Source organism: Malaclemys terrapin, chromosome 8 (assembly GCF_027887155.1).
Source record: "Malaclemys terrapin pileata isolate rMalTer1 chromosome 8, rMalTer1.hap1, whole genome shotgun sequence".
Classification (NCBI taxonomy): domain Eukaryota; kingdom Metazoa; phylum Chordata; order Testudines; family Emydidae; genus Malaclemys; species Malaclemys terrapin.
Window position 1 is genome coordinate 30465170 of NC_071512.1, and position 21849 is coordinate 30487018.

At 43.6% G+C, this 21849-nt stretch overlaps 1 protein-coding gene across 1 annotated transcript in view; it reads left to right on the forward strand.

Moving 5' to 3' along the window:
• Positions 1-508: 508 nt before the first annotated feature.
• DOCK2 (dedicator of cytokinesis 2) overlaps positions 509-21849 on the forward strand; it is a 500577-nt gene continuing 479236 nt past the window's right edge. Inside the window, exon 1 of the mRNA XM_054038081.1 lies at positions 509-657. Within this exon, the coding sequence (XP_053894056.1) occupies positions 615-657 (43 nt within the window). The 5' untranslated portion in view covers positions 509-614. The remainder of the gene's footprint in view (positions 658-21849) is intronic.

Genomic DNA, 21849 nt, shown 5'->3' on the forward strand with positions numbered 1-21849 from the left:
ATGCTGTGAAACTACTCTGCAGGACAGGGCTAAAACATGGCAGTTCCCATATAGTTAAGTCACATCTTGTGGGGCCAGTTGGAAAAATCCAAGGCTGTAGCACAGTATGGGAACTGAGACTTGAACTACAAGATTCAAATGTTCAGTGTTGAGAGCTGCAATATTATAATCAGGTCATACAGCACAGTAGCCTTCTACTGTAAATGGGACCAGGTCCAGAGCTGAAAGATGTGTGGTAGAAGGCTGTGTTTGGCGTGACTCCCTTTCCATCTTGTCTGTTCACATATTACTGTCATTTTTCTGTTGCTAAGACACCCACTTCAGATCACCCCTCCCCCACAATAGGCGTGACTTTTTGGTAATGACTGACTCAGTTGGGAGAGAGTTAGAAAAGAGGAAGGAAGCAGGATCCTCTGTGAACAGCAGCAAAGTGCACAGAGCAGTAGCAGCCGCGTTAGTCAGCCCCAGTTTCCTCCCAGGCCATCAGTGACTAGAGCTGGGTAACAGATTTGACTTCCAAGAGCCTCACTCGCACCACTGCTGCAGTACGCTGCTCACATTCAGTGGCTTTGCTGGGGGCTGGCATCCTCTGGGACCTGGAGGACACACATGCAATGGCGCCCTGGCACAAGACTGAGAAGGAGAGGAGCGGCGTGGGTATGTAACATAGCAGACTGCCATTTGGGTTTTGCCCGCTCTCAGTTTTCAAGCAGGATGTGGGCAGGTATTTGCTGCAGTGCAATGAACTCCCTTCCCTACCATGTTCCTGCAGTGCCTTGTGAAAAAAACAGAAATTCTGTGTTAACACAAACCCAAAGGGGAGCTTGCAGGGAAAACTTTGTGTTGCCTACTTGAGATTTTTTCACCTCACTCTTTGCCACTGCTGGGAGAATCAGGCTGCCACTCTAGAAATGGTAGGGAAATGCTACATCTTCAAAGTGACTACAGCCAGGGTTTTCAGGGTGTCAGCATGCAGTAAGACAAGGAACTATTTAGGGTGCTGCTTGAGGAACGACAGGGAGTTGAAATGGGAAAACGGACTTCCATGTCAGGAAAAGTAATGCATGTGTTTATTGGGGAAGGAGGTGAACTGAGAGTGGTACTAGAAAAGGGGCTAATAAATAAGAATGAAGTTCTTCTGTTGGCTGGAGGGATGACCTCTTCCATCTCTGGTTTCTCTGATTAAATAGAGACTGGCGTTCTTCCTGGAGGTAATAGGAATTTTGTAAGTGCTAAATTAAACTGAAGAAAACCACAATAATCAAAGTTGGAACAGAAGCACTCAAAATTTGTCCCTTGAGCACCTTCCACTAATTAGTAACAAAATATTTCTCTCGCTCCCTTGGGCAGACCGCTATTGATAGCAAGGAACCTTAAGTCACTGTTAAAATACACATTGATGTGTACTTATATATGCAGCACCATAAGGATTTTTTTAAATTAAAAAAAAGACAAACCCAGGAGAGAACAGAGTACTTCGCAGTACACATCATAGGGGCTGATAGTTACATGGAGTAAAATGATTACTTTCCTGGAGGAAATAATAAAAGCAAAATAATTTCTCCTTGTTTAATTTCCATGCACAGAAGTGGTAAAATTGTGAAATCTAAGTATTCTGTACTGGTGGTAATTTCCATTGCAAAACCAAAGGGCTAAGATACTTGATTTTCTGTTTCGGTCGTGAGGGGGTGGGGACAGAAAGCAGAAACATGTAACTTTAATTTTGAACTTCTGTGTTCTGGCAAGCTGATCATCTGCCCTGTAACAGCTGGATTTGTGTAGGATATTGTGTCTTAATGTCCATATGTTGGTAATCAGAGTGTACTGCTTGGGTGAGCTAGAACATAGAATTTAAATCACTTACGTATGAGAAAACAATTTAAGTGCTCAGTCTGTGTTAAGCTTTTTTGTAGACAACACTCTGATTCTGGGCGTGCTCATTTTTTTCTGTGTAATGCTAGTCAGAGTAAATAAAGGCTAATAATTAATAGATTCTTATAAGGATGGAAAAGACTACTAGATCATCTAGTTTAACTGTCTGTGGCCATTGCATTTCACCCACGTACCCTTACATTGATGCCAACAACTTGTGTTTGACTGAAGCATATCTTTCAGAAAGGCACCCAGTCTTGATCTAAAGAAATCAAGAGATGGAGAATCCACTCCTTACCTTAGTGGCTTATTTCAAAGGTTAATGACATTCACAGTTAAAAATGTGTGCCTTGTTTCTAATTTGAATTTGTCTGGCTTCAGCTTCCATTCATGTGGTCACTGAACACGCATTATGGTTTTAAGTGTCGCATGTGACTGCAAGAATCTTTATAATATTTGCTAGCTGTACCATAGCAGCGATTTGAATGCCACAAGCACTGTTCATTATCTGAAATAACATATCCTTTTTAGTACATAAAATAAACAATGCTTTCTTCAGCAAAGGTTTCTGGTTCAATTAATATATTAGTCTGTATAAAAGCTGTATCTTTACTGAACTGATTTATCCACAAATATAACTGCACACAAAATCAATTTTTTTTCAGTATTATCAGTAGGAAGGGTTTCTAATGTTAGTCAGTCTACAGTTGCTCCAAGACGGTTGCTCGGGTTTGTGGTCTGAATATTTAGCCGTGTAACTTTTTGCATAATGAATTAGAATCCCTAGCAACTTACCATCATGAACACTTTATATTGTTTTAGCATCTTAAACGCATTAGCTGAAGTTTCCTTTAGAAAATAACCAAGTCAAGTGACATTTTAAAGAAAAGTACTTTGATAAGGCTAAAAAGTATGTAATTAGTTGTTGTTGAAATTATTCAGTTGAATTTTTTCTACTTTTAGTACAAGAATAAAATCTTAAGTGTCAATTTGACAAAATGAATGTCTACGCAATTAAATTACAGGTGATACAATAATAGGGTGGTAGCTTTCCTTTAGTTCTGTCTTGTATCAACCCAAATAACTAGGGTTGTCTCTGAAAATGACAGAAAATCCTTTATTGCCTAAAATGAAACTTAACACCTGTTAAGTATCACCTTTTTTGAGATAAAGTTGTTGGCTCCTCCTTAAACCTGTTATCTGGGCTCATGACAGGGCTTGGAATTGAAGAAGCACATTAGAGAGGTGAATGATGGAGTTATGGCTGCTTATACTGCTAATCATGTTTGCAATACTCATGAGTCACCTAATTAAAGTCAATGGGATTATTTGCATTGCATGCAAGGTATTCCACAACTTGGCCTTCTATAGGGACCAAATGAGTAAACTGCAATCTTGAGAGTGGGGTGGTGAAGGATGAGTGGGGGGAACACAGTACAGCTGAGAGAAAATTAGTTGATTACTTCTACATATAGTGCACATCAGGGCAGTAACACACAACTTCAGTAAAACAGGGTGAAGATAATGGAAGAATTTTTCGACAAGATGTAGCTATTTCATACTTGAAAGTTTATCTCCAATTCATTTCCTGCTGCAAATTAAGGATACAGTGAGCCAGTTATCATTTGAACTACATCCCAGATTAGTTCAAAGAAACATATTGTTGCAGTTTGACTAAGACAAATTGAGAATGAGGTACGGGAAGGTGAGAATGGCACAGACCACTACCTGCTTATTTAAAGTATGTGAAGGTACTTCACTGGCATTTGGGAGCAGAGGATAAGTGTACTGTACATATAGTTGTTTAAATAAGGCAGACAAGTGCTTTATAGAGTGGTGAAACAGCTGCTGTATTTGCAACTTTTCCCTAATGATAATTTGCAAAGACTTGATTTGTTTATTTGTGCACCCAGAGGCATAAATAATCTTATCAGGAATAGCATAATAGAACATTGCATAAACACTATGCAGCATTGGCTATGCATGATTTTCTGTGGGTCAAATTGCATTAAACCCATTGTTATAGAAATATTTCATCAAGCTTTATGGCCCTGGTTTTAATCCAATGTAACCTACCAGGCAATCAACTAGCAGAATGCTATAGAGCAGTATTATGTCCAACCTTAAAGAGATGAAAACATCTGCTTTGAAACATGGTGTGTGTATATTTGGTATGACTAAGGGGAGGTAGTGTAATATTTGCCGATTAGCTTATTCAGTAATTGGGGAGAATATTGAAATACTGAAATGTCATGCAATAGCATTAACTATATTGTGGTTACCATCTTAATAAGTGACCATTGCACTGCCATGATAATGAGTTGGTCTTAGGCTTCTCATCTGTACATCTCAGAATACCCTACAAAGCATGGCAAGTATGAATAAGCTAGTTTTCCAGATGGGAAAACTGAGGCACAGAAATAAAGTGACTAGTCTTAACACAACAGGTGAATGGGAGATCTGGGAATGTAATCCAGGTGCTCTCCCAGTCTAGTGAGCCCTGCCACTTTGTGTTCTGAGTATATAGTATGCTTTTTCATTAAAATGCTTTATCAATGAAAGATTTTTTTATAATATGGATGGAAAATAGCTTGCTATCATAAAACTGGGTATTTGGATTATATCTTATTTCACAAACTGGACAGGGAAAGACACGATCAGCATTCGTATAAGATGTCCCAAGAATACTAAATACCAGCAGTATAAGCACTCAAAAGCATGCCCCTTGTTTTTGGATAAGATGTCTATCATCTATGTGAAGCAGGAAGAACTTACTTCCCTCTAAAGATGCTACTGGGTAGTGGGTTTCAGTAAAGGCTTTCCTGGTTAATGGACAACTGAAGACCCATAGAAGTTCTGCTAAACTAGGCTTTATGGTGGGTATAGTGAAAGTAGCAGCACCTCTTACTCTCCTCCATAGCTAAGGTTTATGGAGGCTTTTAAGAATTCTTTCCTTCCATCTGTTTTAGCTCACAACTTGCCTGAGCTCACATGGTTCACCCCTGCTGCTAACCTGCTTTCTTCCCCTTCCCTCCTCCTTGATCTGTCACATACTGTTAAACCAAAGAGATGCGAGACTCCTAGAAACCAAGGTGGCAGTGTCTTTCAAATGAGACTAAGTAAGTAGCAGAGATGAGTCAGTGAGGGGCAGTGTTTCATTTTTAGCTTCTTGTTAAGGTACTCTAAGGATGTTTTAGAATTGAAATGGGTTTGGCCTTTTGAAGGAGGAATTTACAGGGAGACAGGGTGGATTCTGACTTACACCTGTAAAAGATGGACTGATTAGGAATTGAGAGATGGGGAGGTAATTGTCACGTTCTCTAACCAGACATCCATTCTGGAGGTAAGGTCCAAGATATGACCAGACACTGTGTGTCCTGAGGTGGAAAGAGTAGATAAGAGATTTGAGGCCATTGAGACAAAAGCGGTGTTAGTATAAACCAGGGGTCGGCAACGTTCGGCACGCGGCTCGCCCGGGTAAGCTGATCGTGGCCCCCACTGGCCGCGGTTCTCCTTCCTGGGCCAATGGGGGCGGCGAGAAGCCGCGGCCAGCACATCCCTCGGCCCGCGCCGCTTCCCACCGCCCCCATTGGCCCGAGACGGCGAACCGCCATGAGTGGGGGGCCGCGATTGGCCGAACCTGCCGCGTCAGCGGGTAAATAAACTGGCCTGGCCTGCTAGGGTGCTTACCCTGGCGAGCCAAGTGCCGAATGTTGCCGACTCCTGGTATAAACTATGAAGTTTCCCAGGGTGACTGCATCCCATTCCATTTATCTTTGAAACCTTTCTGTCTGGAGGCCTATAGATAAGGGTGATGCCCATACTGGCTTTGCCTTTGAACTCTTATTGAGGGGATTTACTCAAATGACTTTCCATTGATCCTGCAGAACCTCTCTGAGGCTGGAAGGGAATAGAATGGAAACTACGTATCTGGTTTTGTCCATTCTGGCATGGTAATGTTGCGGTCAGCCTTGAGAAAAGAAGGTTGTGGTGTCATCCAGCAAGGTTTAAGTAATGTGCAACCCAGAGTGAGGTTCTTGGTAAAGAGAGGAGTAGAGGGTTTCATGTTTTGTTCTGTTTCTTTACTCAGCACATTCCAGATACGTTGGTGTGTGCTGTTGTTCTGAACCTGTGAGGTGGCTGTGATTTTATTGCACGCAGTGCTTAACTTTTGCCAGGGCTTAGCCCTGGTATCTCTAGGCGTAGCAGTTCATAGCCCTGGCACCTCTGGGCTTGTCATGTCAGTTATAAAAGTAAAATAATTGCTTGAGCCCCAGCAGCTCTTTCATTACAAATTAATCACTGATTGTAGGTAGCTAGTGACATACTTTTCAGACATAGGTTTGTCCTATTTGTGTGAAGTGTTAGATAAGACTAGGACAGCAAAGAAAATGTGGCAGACTGTTCCTCTCCCCCCCCCCCCCCTTTTTCTTTCTTTGGTGGCAGTTGGCTAGAAGTGCAACCCTGGGAAGGGGGGGTTGACCTTATGAGCTATTCCCCAGAATGATTGGGAGAAGGTACCACCTTAGCGGTGAGTGGAACACCCCGTCACACAGTGCTTGAGAGAGGGGCTGGTGGTCAATCTTGTTAACATTTATGCCCCGAAATCAGGCCCGGAATGGCTGCACTTTTTTCACCAGGCATCCGCCTTCCTCAGCTCCTTGGATCCTCACGAGTGCCTGGTCCTGGGCGGGGATTTTACCACCACCCTTGAGGAGTGGGACTGCTCGGGGACCGAGCAGTGTCCGGCCGCCGTGGACGTCATCCGGGAGATTGTCAACCATCACTCCCTGGTGGACGTCTGGCGCGACCACCATCCGGACGACATGTCGACATTCACCTTTGTCCAGGTGGAGGCCCTCAGTCGCATCACTCCCGGTTGGACCGCATTTACATATCACACTGTCACCTTTCACGGGCACACTCCTCCATCATCTGGCTGGCCCCATTCTCAGATCACCATCTGGCGTCCGTGATGGTTTCTCTCAGCACGGAGAGACCAGGACTGGCCTATTGGCACTTTAATAACAGCTTGTTGGAGGATGTGAGGTTCGTGGTGTCTTTGTTTGATCCCGCATCCACCTCTTTCGGGAGATGGACCATGGCTCCCGCTTCTTCTATGTCCTGGAGAAAAAGAGGGGGGCTAAGAAGCATGTCACCTGCCTTCTGGCAGAGGAAGGCACCCCTCTCACGGATCCAGAGGAGATGCACGGGATGGCCAGGGCCTTCTACATGAGCCTTTTCTCCCTGGATCCAACCGATCCTGATGCTTGCAGAGTGCTCTGGGACGGACTCCCAATGGTCAGCGCAGGCAATCGAGACCGGCTAGAGCTGCCTCTCACTGTGGCCGAGCTCTTGGAAGCCCTCCGCCACATGCCCATGAATAAATCCCCAGGCATGGACCAGCTGACCGTGGAGTTCTACCACGTGTTCTGGGACATCCTCGGCCCGGACACAGTCACTGTCTGGGCCGAGTCCTTGGAGTGCAGGGTCCTCCCCCTGTCGTGCAGGTGAGCCATGCTTGCCTTGCTTCCAAAGAAGGGGAACCCCCGAGACCTTCAGAATTGGCGTCCCATCTTGCTCCTCAGTACAGACTACAAAGTCATAGTGAAGGCCATCTCGCTGTGGCTGGGGTCTGTGCTGGCAGATGTGGTCTACCCCTATGAGACCTACATGGTCCCGGGCTGTACCATCTTTGATAATCTGTACTTGGTCTGGGATCTCTTGGAGATCAGGTGTATGGATGGTCTGTTGTTCGCCCTTCTGTCCCTGGATCAGGAGAAGACGTTCGACCGGGAGGACCATAGGTATCTCTTGGGCACTCTGCGGGCATTCGGCTTTGGAACCCAGTTTGTGGGTTTTCTCTGGGTGCTGTATGCCTCCACAGAGTGTCTGGTCTTATTTCTGATCCTCCATCCACTCACGCATCCAGGCGGAGTTCCTCTGGGTGGCGTCCACTGGCTCCCTTGACACTTTCGAGGAGCAGTGGGCACTGTCTGGGGTTCTCTGCTTGGTGTCCCCGTCAGGTTCCCTTTGTTTAGCCCTGACACCTCACTCCTGTCCCTGTTGTATCTTTAGTTGTCCCCCATAATTAATTGAGATCCCGGACTTTGTGGATCCTCCCCTTAGGCTGGGGGAGGTCCTTTAGCAGTGGGCGGGCTTCTGACCACCCAATTCCAGCATCCCAACAGGACGCAGTGCTTGAGAGATATCAGCACCTAGGTGAAGAGTAGCTGGCTGAGGGTATAAATCCAGAAGGAGATGAAGATAATAGTAGGAAGGGAAGTGCTTTATTGCCATATCACTTTCTTCCAGTGAGTGCATCTGCCTTGAGTCAATGTGGTCTTCAGCCTTGGAGTTATTCTGGACTTGGGGGGGGGATACCAAAAAAGCTAGGAAACTGCACCCCCATCGCGCTAAACTTGGACACGAGCACAGTGAGTCATGACTGTGTAATCTCCAGGGGTGGTTACTGTAAATTCAAATGAAAATGCCAACTGTGTGCTCCTTTGAAAAGTGACAACATAAAATCTCCCCTTTCTTACTCAGCAGATCTGATCCTGGTGAGCAGTCAGTCACATCAGCTGATATCCCTGACTATTGCAGTTGCTGCAAACCTCAGTCAGTTCTTGGAGACAACTATACGTTAATTTGGTTTGTGCATCATCAGCTGAATTGCTAAGTAAATCCAATCTGCAGGACCCACTATGATATCTTCATATACTGCTCCCCACTGCACCCGTGCAACTACACTGATTACGATTGCCCAAGGGACAGTGAAAACATGATTGAGAACCATAGGATTGTGTGAGCGTAGTTGTCAGCAGCTGGTTTGCACAACCTTTGGTGGGTGGTAGTGTGTGAGCTGAAATGACTTTTGAAATCCTGTATTGAGATGGCACCCTGTACAATTCGGAAAGGCATATTTTTACTTATGTTTCTATATCTAAGGTACTTGTATGGCCTCCATCACCATAGCAACTGAATGCCTCACAATCTTTAATATATTTATCCTCACAGCATTCCTGTGAGGCAGGGAAGTACTATTTCCATGTTACCAGTGGGGAAATGAGAGATTTAAGAGAATTGCCCAAGGTCACCCAGGAAACCTGTAGCACAGCAGAGAATTGTATCCATGTCCCTTTGAGTCTTATGCTGGCAACCACTGCACCATCCTGCCTCAATGAGGTACAATAAATAGGAAAACCCACAATGCCACCTCCACCAAATCACAGTAGAATCCTGCTTGTGAGGAGCTCCAGTTGGTTCAGCGTGCAGCAGCTGTTACATGAGCAACAGAGCTTAAAAGCTCAGTAGACAAGACAGATGTGGGGTGGGGGGAAGGAGTAGAACACACAAGTGGAGTGAACAAGGGGATGGCAGCAAAGGTCATGTTGGATTCCCACCTTTTTTTTTGTATGGTTTTGGTAGGTTTAGTTAGAGGGATGAAGGGAGAGGGATGTCGATGGGGTGAGGTTACGGGGGCCAGGAAAGCAGTGAAGACGGTAAGAGGAATGATGCTGAGGTGATTGAGGTGAAGAGACAGAGGAAGGGGGAGGGGAGGGCTGGAGCAAACAGCCAGTCAGCACAGGGCAGAGACAGTCCAGTAAAAACTAGAAAGTTCTCCAAAGGACCAGAGGTGGCTGCTTCTGCCCCTAGCTGCTGGAGTCTCTGGCTGGATCCTCTGCTGCTTTCTCCCAAGGCTACATAGTGGGGGAGGAGGGGACGCCACTTGGGTCCTAGTGCTCCCAAAGTGTGTGTGTGTATCCTTCCTTCTACAATTCTGGGTCCAGATGGTGCTGGGAGGAGGGGTGGGTGTGTCTGAGAGCCATTCCCTTTGTCCCACCCCCACCCAACATTCCGTGCTGTGGTTGCTTCTGCCCCTCCCCCCCCCGAATCTCCACCTGGCTTCTCTCTACAGAGTTGCACCCTCTGCAGCTGGGAAAGGGGAGAGGAGACACCACCTAGTCCTAGCATCCCTGCGGTGCATGCACCTTCTCTGCACAGTTTTGGGTACATGACTGACAGTTTGTACGCATGGATCAGTGCAACAAGAACAAAACTTGTGAGTGCAGGAGATGGAGCTGTACTGATGTCAGGACCGTGCCTGTGAAAGTAGCCTCTCTAAAACGAGACTAACAATGAATCTGACTGTCTTTAAGTGAAATGTAAAACTCATGACTTCTAACATATCCTTTCCACGATAGTGGCTAGTAATAAAAGTTAACAAACCACCAGCATGGGGTATAGAAACAGGGATCTTTTTGACATATTGTAGTATGTTGGTTTATTTAAAATGAGTTGTGTAGTCACCAGAGGGAGTCACAGCATCAGGGGGGTTTCCAACATGATGCAGGCACTCAGGGTCTGCATGCTCAGTCTGCAAGAGTCATGTAACTAATAGGGTTGTGATTTAAATCTTATATCTCTGGTCTCACTCTGGGTTCTTGAAGTACAGAGGCTGCAGTGTACTCACAGGGAAGGTCCTCTCAGGTGCCTGACTGGATTAGAAAGCATGACAGTTGTACAATTGCTAAAAGGCAAAGGCCGTGCAGTGGGATAAATAGCAGCTGTAGGAAGTGATCTTGGAACACTGATTATATTGGAATGTGACAGGGTAGCTAGTCCTGGTAAATAGAACTGGGCCCATGGTCCCTGTGTCAGAGCTGGTGAGCCCAGTCCAGCCAATTAAGAGGATGGGACACACCTGGGTCTAAAAAGGTCTGCTAGGGGCTACGCACAGGAAGAAAGTGTTTGGGAGAGGTTGTGCTAGGAGAAGGAAAGCCATAATGGACTGTATCAATGGGCTTGGTGCTCAGGGAGGCAGCCCTGGGGTCACTGTTCCAAGAAATAAGCCAAACTAACTAGAACTGGGATACTGACAGGAGCAGGGTGCCAGACTCCTCGGAGGGGTGAGCCTGAGAGCAAAGAGTGAGTGTGAAAGATAACTGCATTCTTTCTACTTGAACTTCTGTAGCATGTTAACCTTATTACAGTATGACTATGCTTAGCTGTTCTGTACTGTTGCTCTGTATTATTTAACAGCAGTTGAATTTTGTCCCCGATTGGAGTGCCTTTATAGCTTTAGTTTCTAATTTATGAAATTTTAGAATGAAAGAAGGTGCAGAATGATTAGAAGGTGTATAATATGTACTCAATTATGATATCAATGGTACAAGTCATGTGAGAATCGTTCAGAATATATTTGGGTTAGACCAATAATCAGAGGGGAATCATTCGTTATAGAATCTAAATTTTCTTCAGAAGTTGAGTATCTAGACCAGAGAGATAGAAAAGGCATTTATATGTCAAAGCAATTTTGTGTCTTTTATCATATTTATTATTGACTGCTCCAGTTCTTTGCTACAATTCCTTAGATGGAACATCTCTGGAGAAGTTTGATTAACTTCACTGTGTATCTTAAAGCACAGTGCAGCACAAATCTGGGAATAAGGATTAATAGCTAACTTGTTCCCTTAGATGGCTTGGTGGCTGCTATTTCAAACAAAAACATATTGTAGCATTATTACACAAGGCACATATAAAGTATTTCTCATTTTTGAGAGTGTGGTGATAGATAATTAAACTTTAAAAATAAGCAGTTTCTTAAAGGGAGCTATAGATGTATTTCCCTCCATTGTCAAATGAAAAGTTCTATTACAGAAATGAAGAGGCAAAATATGCCACTAAAATACAACTGATATTTTTCCATCCAAGTATTATTATTTCATGGTAGATCAATTTTTTCAGTTTAGCCGTACAATTTCACTTCATATCCTTGTAATAAATGGACTGGTGTTCTTTTAAACTATATAGTGGCATTGCACAGCTGTTGAACTTGTACACCAAAAGGTTGTCAACATTTGTATGGTATTAAAGTATTTTGAGATATTCAGTGCTGTGTATAACCTTTGTTTTATTGTACTGAGGCTTGTTCTATGATCAGTTAATTGCTCAGTTCCACGTGGTGTCTGGACTCTAGACTGTCATGGCAAGACAGGATTGAAAATTTTTGTAGGAAATAACATTTTTATAGTGAACCTACTTCAATCTCATTGCCAATATGCAGCCATGGAAAATCTTGCTGTTGTAATCTAGTTAGAAAAAAAGGAAGCTTTTCACTGTTGAGGTGTTGGGAAGAGGCTCATTGACCTTAGGAAAGGTGGAATTTTTTCCTTAACTTCTGTTGCTCCCTCTTTCCTCCCATTGCTTTCCCTGAGCCTTCTCAGCCACGATTCCTGCTTTAAAAAGAGTCTAATACTGAAGCCTTTGGATAGTAGTGAGCTATCAAGTAAAGGTCTAGGCATAGTTACCCCAAGGAAGACTTGGCTCAAGAACTTCCATTCTGTTTCCACTCTGGACTTCAAGCTCTTAATGTATTGTGGATAGGAAAATAATTAGAGTAATTATTATTAGCATCGTTATAGTCACTTGTATTAAGAAGCCCAAAATATCTATTTTTGTTTAGGAATGAGAGAAAATCAGTTCTGAGTCTGTTCACCTGAACTCCCAAGAGTTGTTTATGGTTCTAGGACCCAATGTTGTACACAGCGTGTCTTGCAGGAAAGACACCTTGACACTGAACCTGGTTCTTGAGGGAAAGGACAGACTTGATAGATCCTAGATTTCTTAAATAATATTAAAGCCACCTCCTTTTACTCCAATAACTCCTTAAAATTCTTCTCTGCAATGATGCCTACAAAACATTCAGCACTGGTTAAGCAGCTGGTTTGCTATAACTATGGTATTTCATACCAACCAGTGTCATTTCATTATTTACTTGTAATTCCACAACCTGCGCCTCCTGCTAACTATAACTATAATCTTGCACTGAAATAGTAAGCCAGAGTCACTGTCTATTTGCTTTTATATGGGTCCTTGGCCTCTAGATACTACTAGGGTTGCCAACTTTCTACTTGCACAAAACCGAACACCCTTGCCCACCCCTTCTATGAGGCCCCAGCCCCGCTCACTCCACCCCCACCCCCTGTTGCTCGTTCTCCCCACCCTCACTAATTTTCACCAGTCTGGCTTCAGGCGGTTGGGGTGCAGGGGTGGGGGTGAGGCTCCAACTGGGGGGCGGGCTGCAGGGTGGGGCCAGAAATGAGGAGTTCAGAGTGTGGGAGGGGGCTCCAGGCCAAGGCAGTGGGTTGGGATGTGAGAGGGGGTAAGAGCTCTGGCTGCGGGTGTAAGCTCTGGGATGGGATGAGGGAATTGGGGTGCAGGACGGGGCTCTGGGCTGGGGGGTGGAGCTGAGGGGTTCAGAGTATGGGAGGGGGCTCTGGGCTGACGCATGGGTGGGATGTGGGAGGAGGTATGGGTTCTGAGGTGGGGCCAGTAATGAGGGGTTCAGGGTGTAGGAGGGGGCTCTGGGCTGGGGTAGGGGGTTGGAGTGCAGAAGGGTGTGCAGACATTGGGATGGGGCTGGGGCTGAGGGTTTGGGGTACAGGAGGGTAGTCTGGGCTGGGACTGAGGGGTTTGGAGGGTGGGAGGGGAATCCGGGCTGGGGCAGGGGGTTGGGGCATGTGGGAGAAGGTGAGGACTCTGGCTGGAGGTGCAGGCTCTGGGGTGGGGCTGGGGATGAGAGGTTTGGGGTGCAGGAGGGGGATCGGGGTTGGGGCCAGGGAGGGGGTCAGGGGTGCAGGCTCTGAGCAGCACTTACATCAAGAAGCTCTCGGAAGCAGCTGGCATGTGCCCCCTCTGGACCCTACGTGGAGGCACAGCCAGGCGGCTCTGCAGGCTGCTCTTTCCACAAGCGCTGCCCCCACAGCTCCCAGGCAATGGGAGCTGTGAGGGCGGTGATTGGGGTGGGGGCAATGTGCGGAGCCCCCAACTGCCCCTACTCATAGGAGCCCGAGGGGGGACATGCCAGCTGCTTCCTGGGAGGCACACAGCATGGAGGCTAGCAGGGAGCCTGCCAGCCCCACTGCATGGCACCACCAACCAGACAGTCAATGGACCGGTCAGTGGTGCTGACCAGAGCTGCCAGGATCCCTTTTCAACTGGGTGTTCCGGTCGAAAACAGGACACCTGCAGTCAAAATAGAATTGATTCAATACACTGAAGCAATCTTGGTTTTAATGCAGGCCTCTTTAACTTGTGGAAGCCGTTGGCCTGTTAGTAAGAAACTGTACATATTGGGTTCCGGGAAGTGGGTGGGCGAAGCCCGCCCACTGCTAAAGGATCCCCCCCCAGCCTAAGGGGAGGACCCACAGGGCCTAAAACCCAAATGATTACGGGGGACAACTAATGTAAAAACAGGGACAGGAGTGTGGTTAAACAAGGGTCAAAAGAAGGGAACCTGATGGGGACACCAAGTAGAGAACCCCGGACAGCCCCCACTGCTCCTCGAAGGCATCAAGGGAGCCAGTGAACGCCACCCAGAGGAACTCTGCCCGGATACATGAATGGACAGAGGATTGGAAACAGGCCCCACAGTCAGTAAGAAACTGTAGCTGCTTGGGGGGATGGGAGAGGAAATCCATTCAGCAATGACAAGAAGATCAAGCCTGAAGATTTTACTGGTGTGGAGGGGAAAATGTGCCCTTCATGAATTATTTCCAGGGACTGTGCAGTTTAAAGGAGCCTCCTACTCATCTGACAGTAGTTCAGACTTCATTAGTTAACGTTATCTATCTTTTAGTTTAGAGCTGATTAATTGGTTTTGTGTTTTTCGTTCTTAGCATTAATATTCAGCCAAAATAAAAAGTAAGAAAACCCCCACAAACTATGATGTTCCTTGTGGGGATGGGGAGCTAGGTCTTTGAAAACTATGTTGAAATATGTATTTTATCATAACCAGCTCTGAGAGCTTGAGTAACATGAAAAGATCATGCCGTTCTAACCAAATCAACATATGTTCCTTTAAAGAGGTTCCTGAACTGAAAACTCTAAAGAATCCTTATTAGCCTCCACTGGAGGGCCAACAATCCAGCTTCCAATTTGGCGGGGCAAATATTTACAGGCATAAATCAGAATTTGAAATACAATTAAATGACCTCTAGTAAACCAACTATGCCTATCTTAAAGAAATGCAAACTAGTCTTTGGCCTTCTTGTAATAAATCTGTTGTTTACCCAAAAATGTAGTTCTGAAAGAATAAACCTCCTTTGCCCAGCTCGTAAAAGCTCTTATGGTAAAAAATCAATATTTAAAAGGGAGAAACTGACTCCTCAGTACATTTGCACAGATCAACTGGAGTTAAAATGTAGAACTGCTATGGGACAATTTCAGTTCAGGAGGGTGGGTCACCTGAGTGCCAAACAACTTTTGAACAAGATTTGATCGTTTCATGTTCCAGAAGATGGCGTTTCCTTGCTACAGGATGCACAGTGTGGCAGGAAATGAATTCTCTCTGCAGGAACTTCTGCTTAAAAATAGTTAACTCCTTTCTGAGTTCTTACCTGTTCTTTTCAGATTTAAACATAACTTGACTTTATACTCTGCAGCATCTTTACTACTAGGGCCAGGCTTGAGTTGCATATGCAAATGAGTGTTGTCAAGCATAAGCACAATCTCTGTTTCACGCTTAAATTTCATGCATGGTTACACATACACTTATGTAAATCTGAGGTTGTCTTTTCATTTGGACTTTGTAAATTGATCTTGGAGATATACAGATGAAAAGCACAAAAGAGTAAGTAGAACCGTATTTTGAAAGAGCAAATTTACAGTATCTGCTTGCGCAACCTAAATTAATTTCCATCATTAAATTACTTTGTGCATACAAACGTTTGATGTGATTTGTACAAATTTGTTTGAAAATATTGCAAGTTGATTTGTGGAAGCACCCTGAAAAATTAGCCCAAAGAGTGCCCAAAGAAATGCTTTAGTAACCAGTTATCAGCACAGATAAAAAATATTCTAAACTTGAATTTTTTTTCTATTCCTAAAGCATGTGCAGTGTTAACTAGAATAAATGTAATAAGAGAATTTAAATGGTACTGGTTTCCATGGTTATGTCATAAAAGCAATAGTAGTTTAACTAGTGGGTCAGTCTGATACAAGAGCTAGAATTGAAGAATGCAGTTGATGGAAAATTGAATTAAAAAGTGTGAAAAGTTGATTGGATGACTTACTTTCTTCTGATTATTTCTGCAATAAAAAAATTGGAAGTAGGTAACAGATTGCTGGATCCATAAAGGATTACATTTTCCAAACAGTTTTAACATTTCTTTTGCTAACCTGAGCCCAAGCATATACCCAGGTTGTGTTTGATTTAAATTACTAAAAATAATTCCACTAAAGTTCATAAACGACTATTTTGTATTGCATGTTGGACTTGATAGTCAGTTTCTGTAGCTGAACCACAAAACCCCAAAGTTTTAAGGTATATCAAACAAAAGGAGAAAAGATACTTGTGGCTTTTAGTTTACAAAAGAATCTCCTTAGTGAGTAATAGCTTTAAACAAATAATGAACAGAATTGTGATGTTTTTGGACTGTGGAAATGTGCATGTAATGAAGCTGAGTTCAGTAATATTATCTACTGCACCCAGGGAGGATCTCAAAGCAATTTATGAACAGTAATGAATTAAGCCTCACTACACCTATATGGTAGGAAAGCATTAATAGACTCATTTTACAGATGGGTAAACCAAGACACAACTGAGTTACGTGCTCAAAGTTGCCTAGTGTGTGCAGTCCTGGCTTTTAAAAATGAGCCACTACTCCTTCCTCTCAGACAAGGCCATGGTTTAATTTGTGTTGTTTGTATTACATTTCCAGCTCTGGGCCATGTGATGGGGAGCCTAACTAGTTTTTATATTAGTAGAGATGTTAATCTAGAAGGCGCTGGTAAATTTGGAGTACAGCATAACGTTTGTAATCTTTAAATACCCATGTCTAAAGATGTTGCTTAATAGTTAGCCACCACAGCTTATTTCTGTAATTATTTGTTTCTGTGGAGTTAGCAAATATAACTGAGTTCTACTGATCAAATGGCAGCTAGAGGTAATAATTTGAATACTGTTGAAGTTTGTTTTTACTGACTGCCTTTTTATTCTTTTGGCCCCACTTTCAATTCACTTTTATTTTTGTTCATAAGAAAAGCAGCAGGGGAAAGGGAGAAGTAGCCCCACTTCTTTTCTGATTCTGGAAATGTGGGGACAGCGTGTGAAGGGAGATTATGGTCAAATGGCACTGCAGATGTACAGAATCAGTGTTTGAAGAGTATTCTATCTGTGTATATGTAATTCCTAAATAAGGCAGGAGTGGGTTATGCTCAAGAATATGTATACTAGTTGTTCTGCAGGACCAATAAAATGGGGATTGGAGTATAAATGGACTCTTGTGTCCAGCTCTTAATGATGAGCTCTTCACTTTCATGTCATGGTCACCCTTGCATTGTGTTAATACGTGCTGACACAAACATTGCAATGCATTATCAGCTTGTTCCCCTGCAATTATACTGGTGCTCTCTGCAGCTCCATTTGACAGGTGGTTTTCTAGTTCTTAGTGTGAGAGCCACTATAATAAAAACTGCCTAAACACTGAAGTGGCTATACATCTAAAAATGACTCAGCAATAGAATTGAGTATTAACATGCATCTCCAAAAGTTTCTCAGTTAACAATGAAAGTTTTCCCTCAAACTCAGCCTGAGATACAAAAATCAAGCTGGATTCATTCCTTGCTGCTACAGAGTCTGCAGGCCAACTGGTCTCTGACATGTGTGGAACCTCAGCAGGTTTGCTGGAGCTGCACAGGTGTAACTGAGGATAACCTAATAAATGTAACATCTATTCTTATAGCCGTGACTCAGAAGGGATTCTTAATTCGGGGTACTGGCATGCACTCTCTAGCTCAAGTATCAGAGGGGTAGCCGTGTTAGTCTGAATCTGTAAAAAGCAACAGAGGGTCCTGTGGCAACTTTGAGACTAACAGAAGTATTGGGAGCATAAGATTTCGTGGGTAAGAACCTCACTTCTTCAGATGCAAGAAGTGAGGTTTTTACCCACGAAAGCTTATGCTCCCAATACTTCTGTTAGTCTCAAAGGTGCCACAGGACCCTCTGTTGCTTTTCTCTAGCTCAAGAAACCCAGTTTGTGCAGCACAGTGTTTCCACAGAGTATTTTCCTGTGTCCAGGTCCTTATTAACAGTAATTTCCACAGTAAACAAGGGGAATAGAATGTAGCTCTTGCACTTCATGTGCTGGCTTTACATGATCACCAAGAATAAAAATCAATCCAGACTTATTTTGGCCATAAGTGATGATTGGACTCATGTAGCTTTGCATGAAGCAGTTCTGTTTAGTCAGCGGGCAGAATTTTTACATTCTTTCTCTTAAGAGTAGAACTGCATTTTAAGGAACTTGGATTGGGATTATAGAAAAAGGCAAAATGTACAGTTAATAATTTGTCAGGCTCAGATTAGACTTCCTATTAGGCCACTGAGAACCCTTTTAAATGCCAAACTATTGAGATGATTTCTAAATGCAGCTTATTTTTCCAACACAACTGTTGAGTTTTGCAAGACAGAATATTTTTAGACCAATCAGTGTTTGAAGTTCTTGATTCAACATATTGGCAAATACAACAGACCTGAGATGAGGTACAGAGCCAGAATCATTCCTGTTATTTCACATTTATTGCAATGAAAGAAAATGGAAAGCTGGTTTAACACAGCTGCGCTTCAGAAGAAAAGTTTGAGAGAAACATTAGTACAGTTTTTCTGTGTGGGGGAGAGCACAGGGAGGAGAGACAGTGAAGTGGAAGGCTGATGATTGATCTAGGTGACTAGACAGAGGGACAAGGCACTAGTAGATGAAATGGTATAAAGGGCCAGATTAGGCACTTGGAATGAAGGAAAAAAAACATGCAGAGGGAAAGATGCGGGTAGTGAGAAAAGGTTAGTAAATTAACTTTGTGCTGAGGATTGTGACTGCAGCCTTTTCGTAGGTCAGCATTCCTGTCGAGATGCACTATTGGTTTGCAGCCTGATTCTAGCTTGCCTTTAGTTCCCTTTAAAGTGAATGAAAGTTTAGGGCAATCAACACCATGCAGGACTGGGCCCTTAAGTTTTTCCTTAGAATTGGTTTCTATGGCGATCCTAGAGCTTGACCCTCACATTTGTCCTTCTCTGCTTAGGGGCAGGGCCTTATAACTAAATTTAGCCAAGTGTTTGAGCTTTGGATTCTGTTGTTTCAAATAATTCTTAATCCAGTGGGTTTCAAATCTTAAAATATGGGTTTCCTGTCTGAATCCCCAAATGACCTTAATTCAAATTTTAGCAAGAATTCTCTGAGTAAATAGCGACTACATTTCCTGCACCCTGTGTCAGTGAGAACCAAGAGAATGGCTGTTGACAGATATAGTGGTATTGTCACTGTGTGCACAAGAATATAGACAGAGCCTAGAGGAGTAGTCTAGTGTTTTTGTTTTTTGTTTTTTTGTGTTTATCCATGAACTTATCCAGCAGTAACAGTTACCCAAATAAGACTGAAAATATAACAGGCTGTTCAGGGGGTTATTCAGTTTCCGTACCCAATGCAGTTTTTGGCTATTTGGTTAAGACATCCAAGAATGCTCACACCATATGCTGGAGTTGGATTTAGGAAGCCCTGGACAGCGACAGACAGCATGCAGATCCTCCTTGTCATTAACGTATGGCCATTGACTGGGTGAAAAGTCACTCTTGCCTCAGGGCATCTCCCATTGGTCACTTAAGATGCTACCTGAGGAGGTTTTCACAGGTCTCATCTCCATCTACTTGAAGTGGAATTCCCAACAGCACTGGGGCTTGAAAAGTGGGCGTTCCTCGTGTCACCAGTCAGATCTGGTGGTGTTTTCTAGGCTTGACTAGAAGCTAATATTGGGTTTATGGTAAATGGAATGTAGTGCTTTAGCTCTCAGTTGAGGTCTGTTGAATGAGAATGGAATTTCCCAGATGGTGGATTGGCGTGGCAATTGGAAGTTGCTAATCTTCTTCAAAAAGTCTGGGAGGGGCTGTAACAAGGTTATGTTAACCAAGTTAGTCTTGACCTTCCATAGGTGTTCATGGCAGGAATGGTTGGCTAATAGGTGACTTTTGTTGTTCCTAAACTCTCACACAGAGTTAATTGAGCAGACTCTTTCTCTGGGATTGGAAAGGGCTTCACTTCAATGTCTCTCACAGATTAAAGCACCCCTTCGCTTGATTGCTCTCACAAAGAAAAAGTGGTTAGGCTGCAGGGGACTTTTATACTGAGCCAAATCTGAGGAGCAGCTGAGATGAGAGGTTAGCTAAGGATTTGTGGGTGGGGTTAGAAGACTAGATTTTGCATATGTCACTACATTGGAAAATGGGTGGTAGCTGTACTCCCAGGTCAAAGAAGGACTTGTTGGTTAAGGTGTGGCCTATGGTTAGACTATACTGACTGTCGATGTCTCATTCACCTAGAGCAGTGATTCTCAACCCATGACCCAATCAGTACACAGCTGTGGCCCATGTGACATCATCAGGGCCCTAGAGATGGCATAAATACAGTGTGGATGTGGCCCACATAGCACACAGAGAGTTGCATATGCGGCCCACAATGGCAAATAGGTTGAGAACCACTGACCTAGAGTGTCCATGCCAATAATGCTAATACTAGTGCCTGGTTAGGTCAATATTGGTTATTAGGAAGCAGATTCAAAATGACATCTAACTTCCAACAGGACTCTGAACACATCACATTGTTTTTAAAATTTAATCTATTCTTTGGGTTCCATGACTGTATAATACCTAGCATAATAGGGTCCCTGATTTGGGTGCTTACGTGCCACCACAATACAATTAATTAATAGACCTTTGATATTTGTAGTTAATTTGAAAAGTGGGAGCAGGGTGCATTAACAACTGTCATGACGTCCTTCCACATTAAGGATACCTCTCTAGGGGAGGGAATCCCGTTATTAGGAGGAGACCAGTAAAAGTAATGGAGGATTCAATCATTAGAAGTATAGATATCTGGGTTTGTGATGACTGGGAGAAATGCATTGCCTGAATTGCCTGATGGGTGCAAAGATTGCAGATCTTATGTGCAGCGTAGGGAGGAGCCAGTGGTTGTGGTACATGTAGATACCAGTGACATAGGGAAAGGTAGGAAAGAAGTCCTGGGGACAAATTTAGGCTACTAGGTAAGAGATTAAAGTCCAGGACTTCCATGGCAGCATTCTCTGAAATCTTCCAATTCCATGTGCATGGAATTGAGACAGACAGAACTGCAGGGTCTCAATGGATGAGATGTGTAGGCAGGAGGGGTTTAGGTTTATTAGGAACTGGTGCACCTTTTGGGGAAGGATGGGCTCCACCTAAACCATGCCAGATTACTGGCATGTAAAATGAAAAAGTTTGTAGAGGAGTTTTTAAACTAAGGGCTTTGGGAAAGCTGACCGCTGATATTCCTTGGAGGAGGATCTATTGATCGTGATTCTCCATGCCCTAGTAAGGAGGAGAGGATAAAAGTTGATAAAGCACTGGTAGGAACTGAAGACAGTCAGTCAAATGAAAAAGTCCCATTCAGTTACATCACATAATTGTTGACAGCTAAACAGTGACAAATTTTATAAGTGCTTGTATACTAATACAAGAAGTTGAAATACTAAGATGGGTGAACTTGAGTGCCTGGTATTAAATGAGGATATTGATATAGTAGGCATCACAGAAAGTTGGTGAAATGACGATAATCAATGGGACATGGTAATAGCAGGGTACAATATATGACAGAGTAGGTCATGCTGGTGGGGGAATGGGATTATACGTGCAAGAACTCAGTCCAATATAGTAAAAATCTTAAATGAATCAAACTGTACCATAGGCTCTCCATGAATAGAAATTCTTATTATTAAAGCATAGAGTATAGCAATAGAATATATGACCGACCACCTGATCAGTATGGTGATGCTAATTGTGAAATGCTCTAGGAGACTAGAGAGGCTGTAAAAATAGTTGAAATTCCCCATTATTGAGTTTTCTATCCCTATATTGAGTGGGTACATATCCCCTCAGGACAGGAT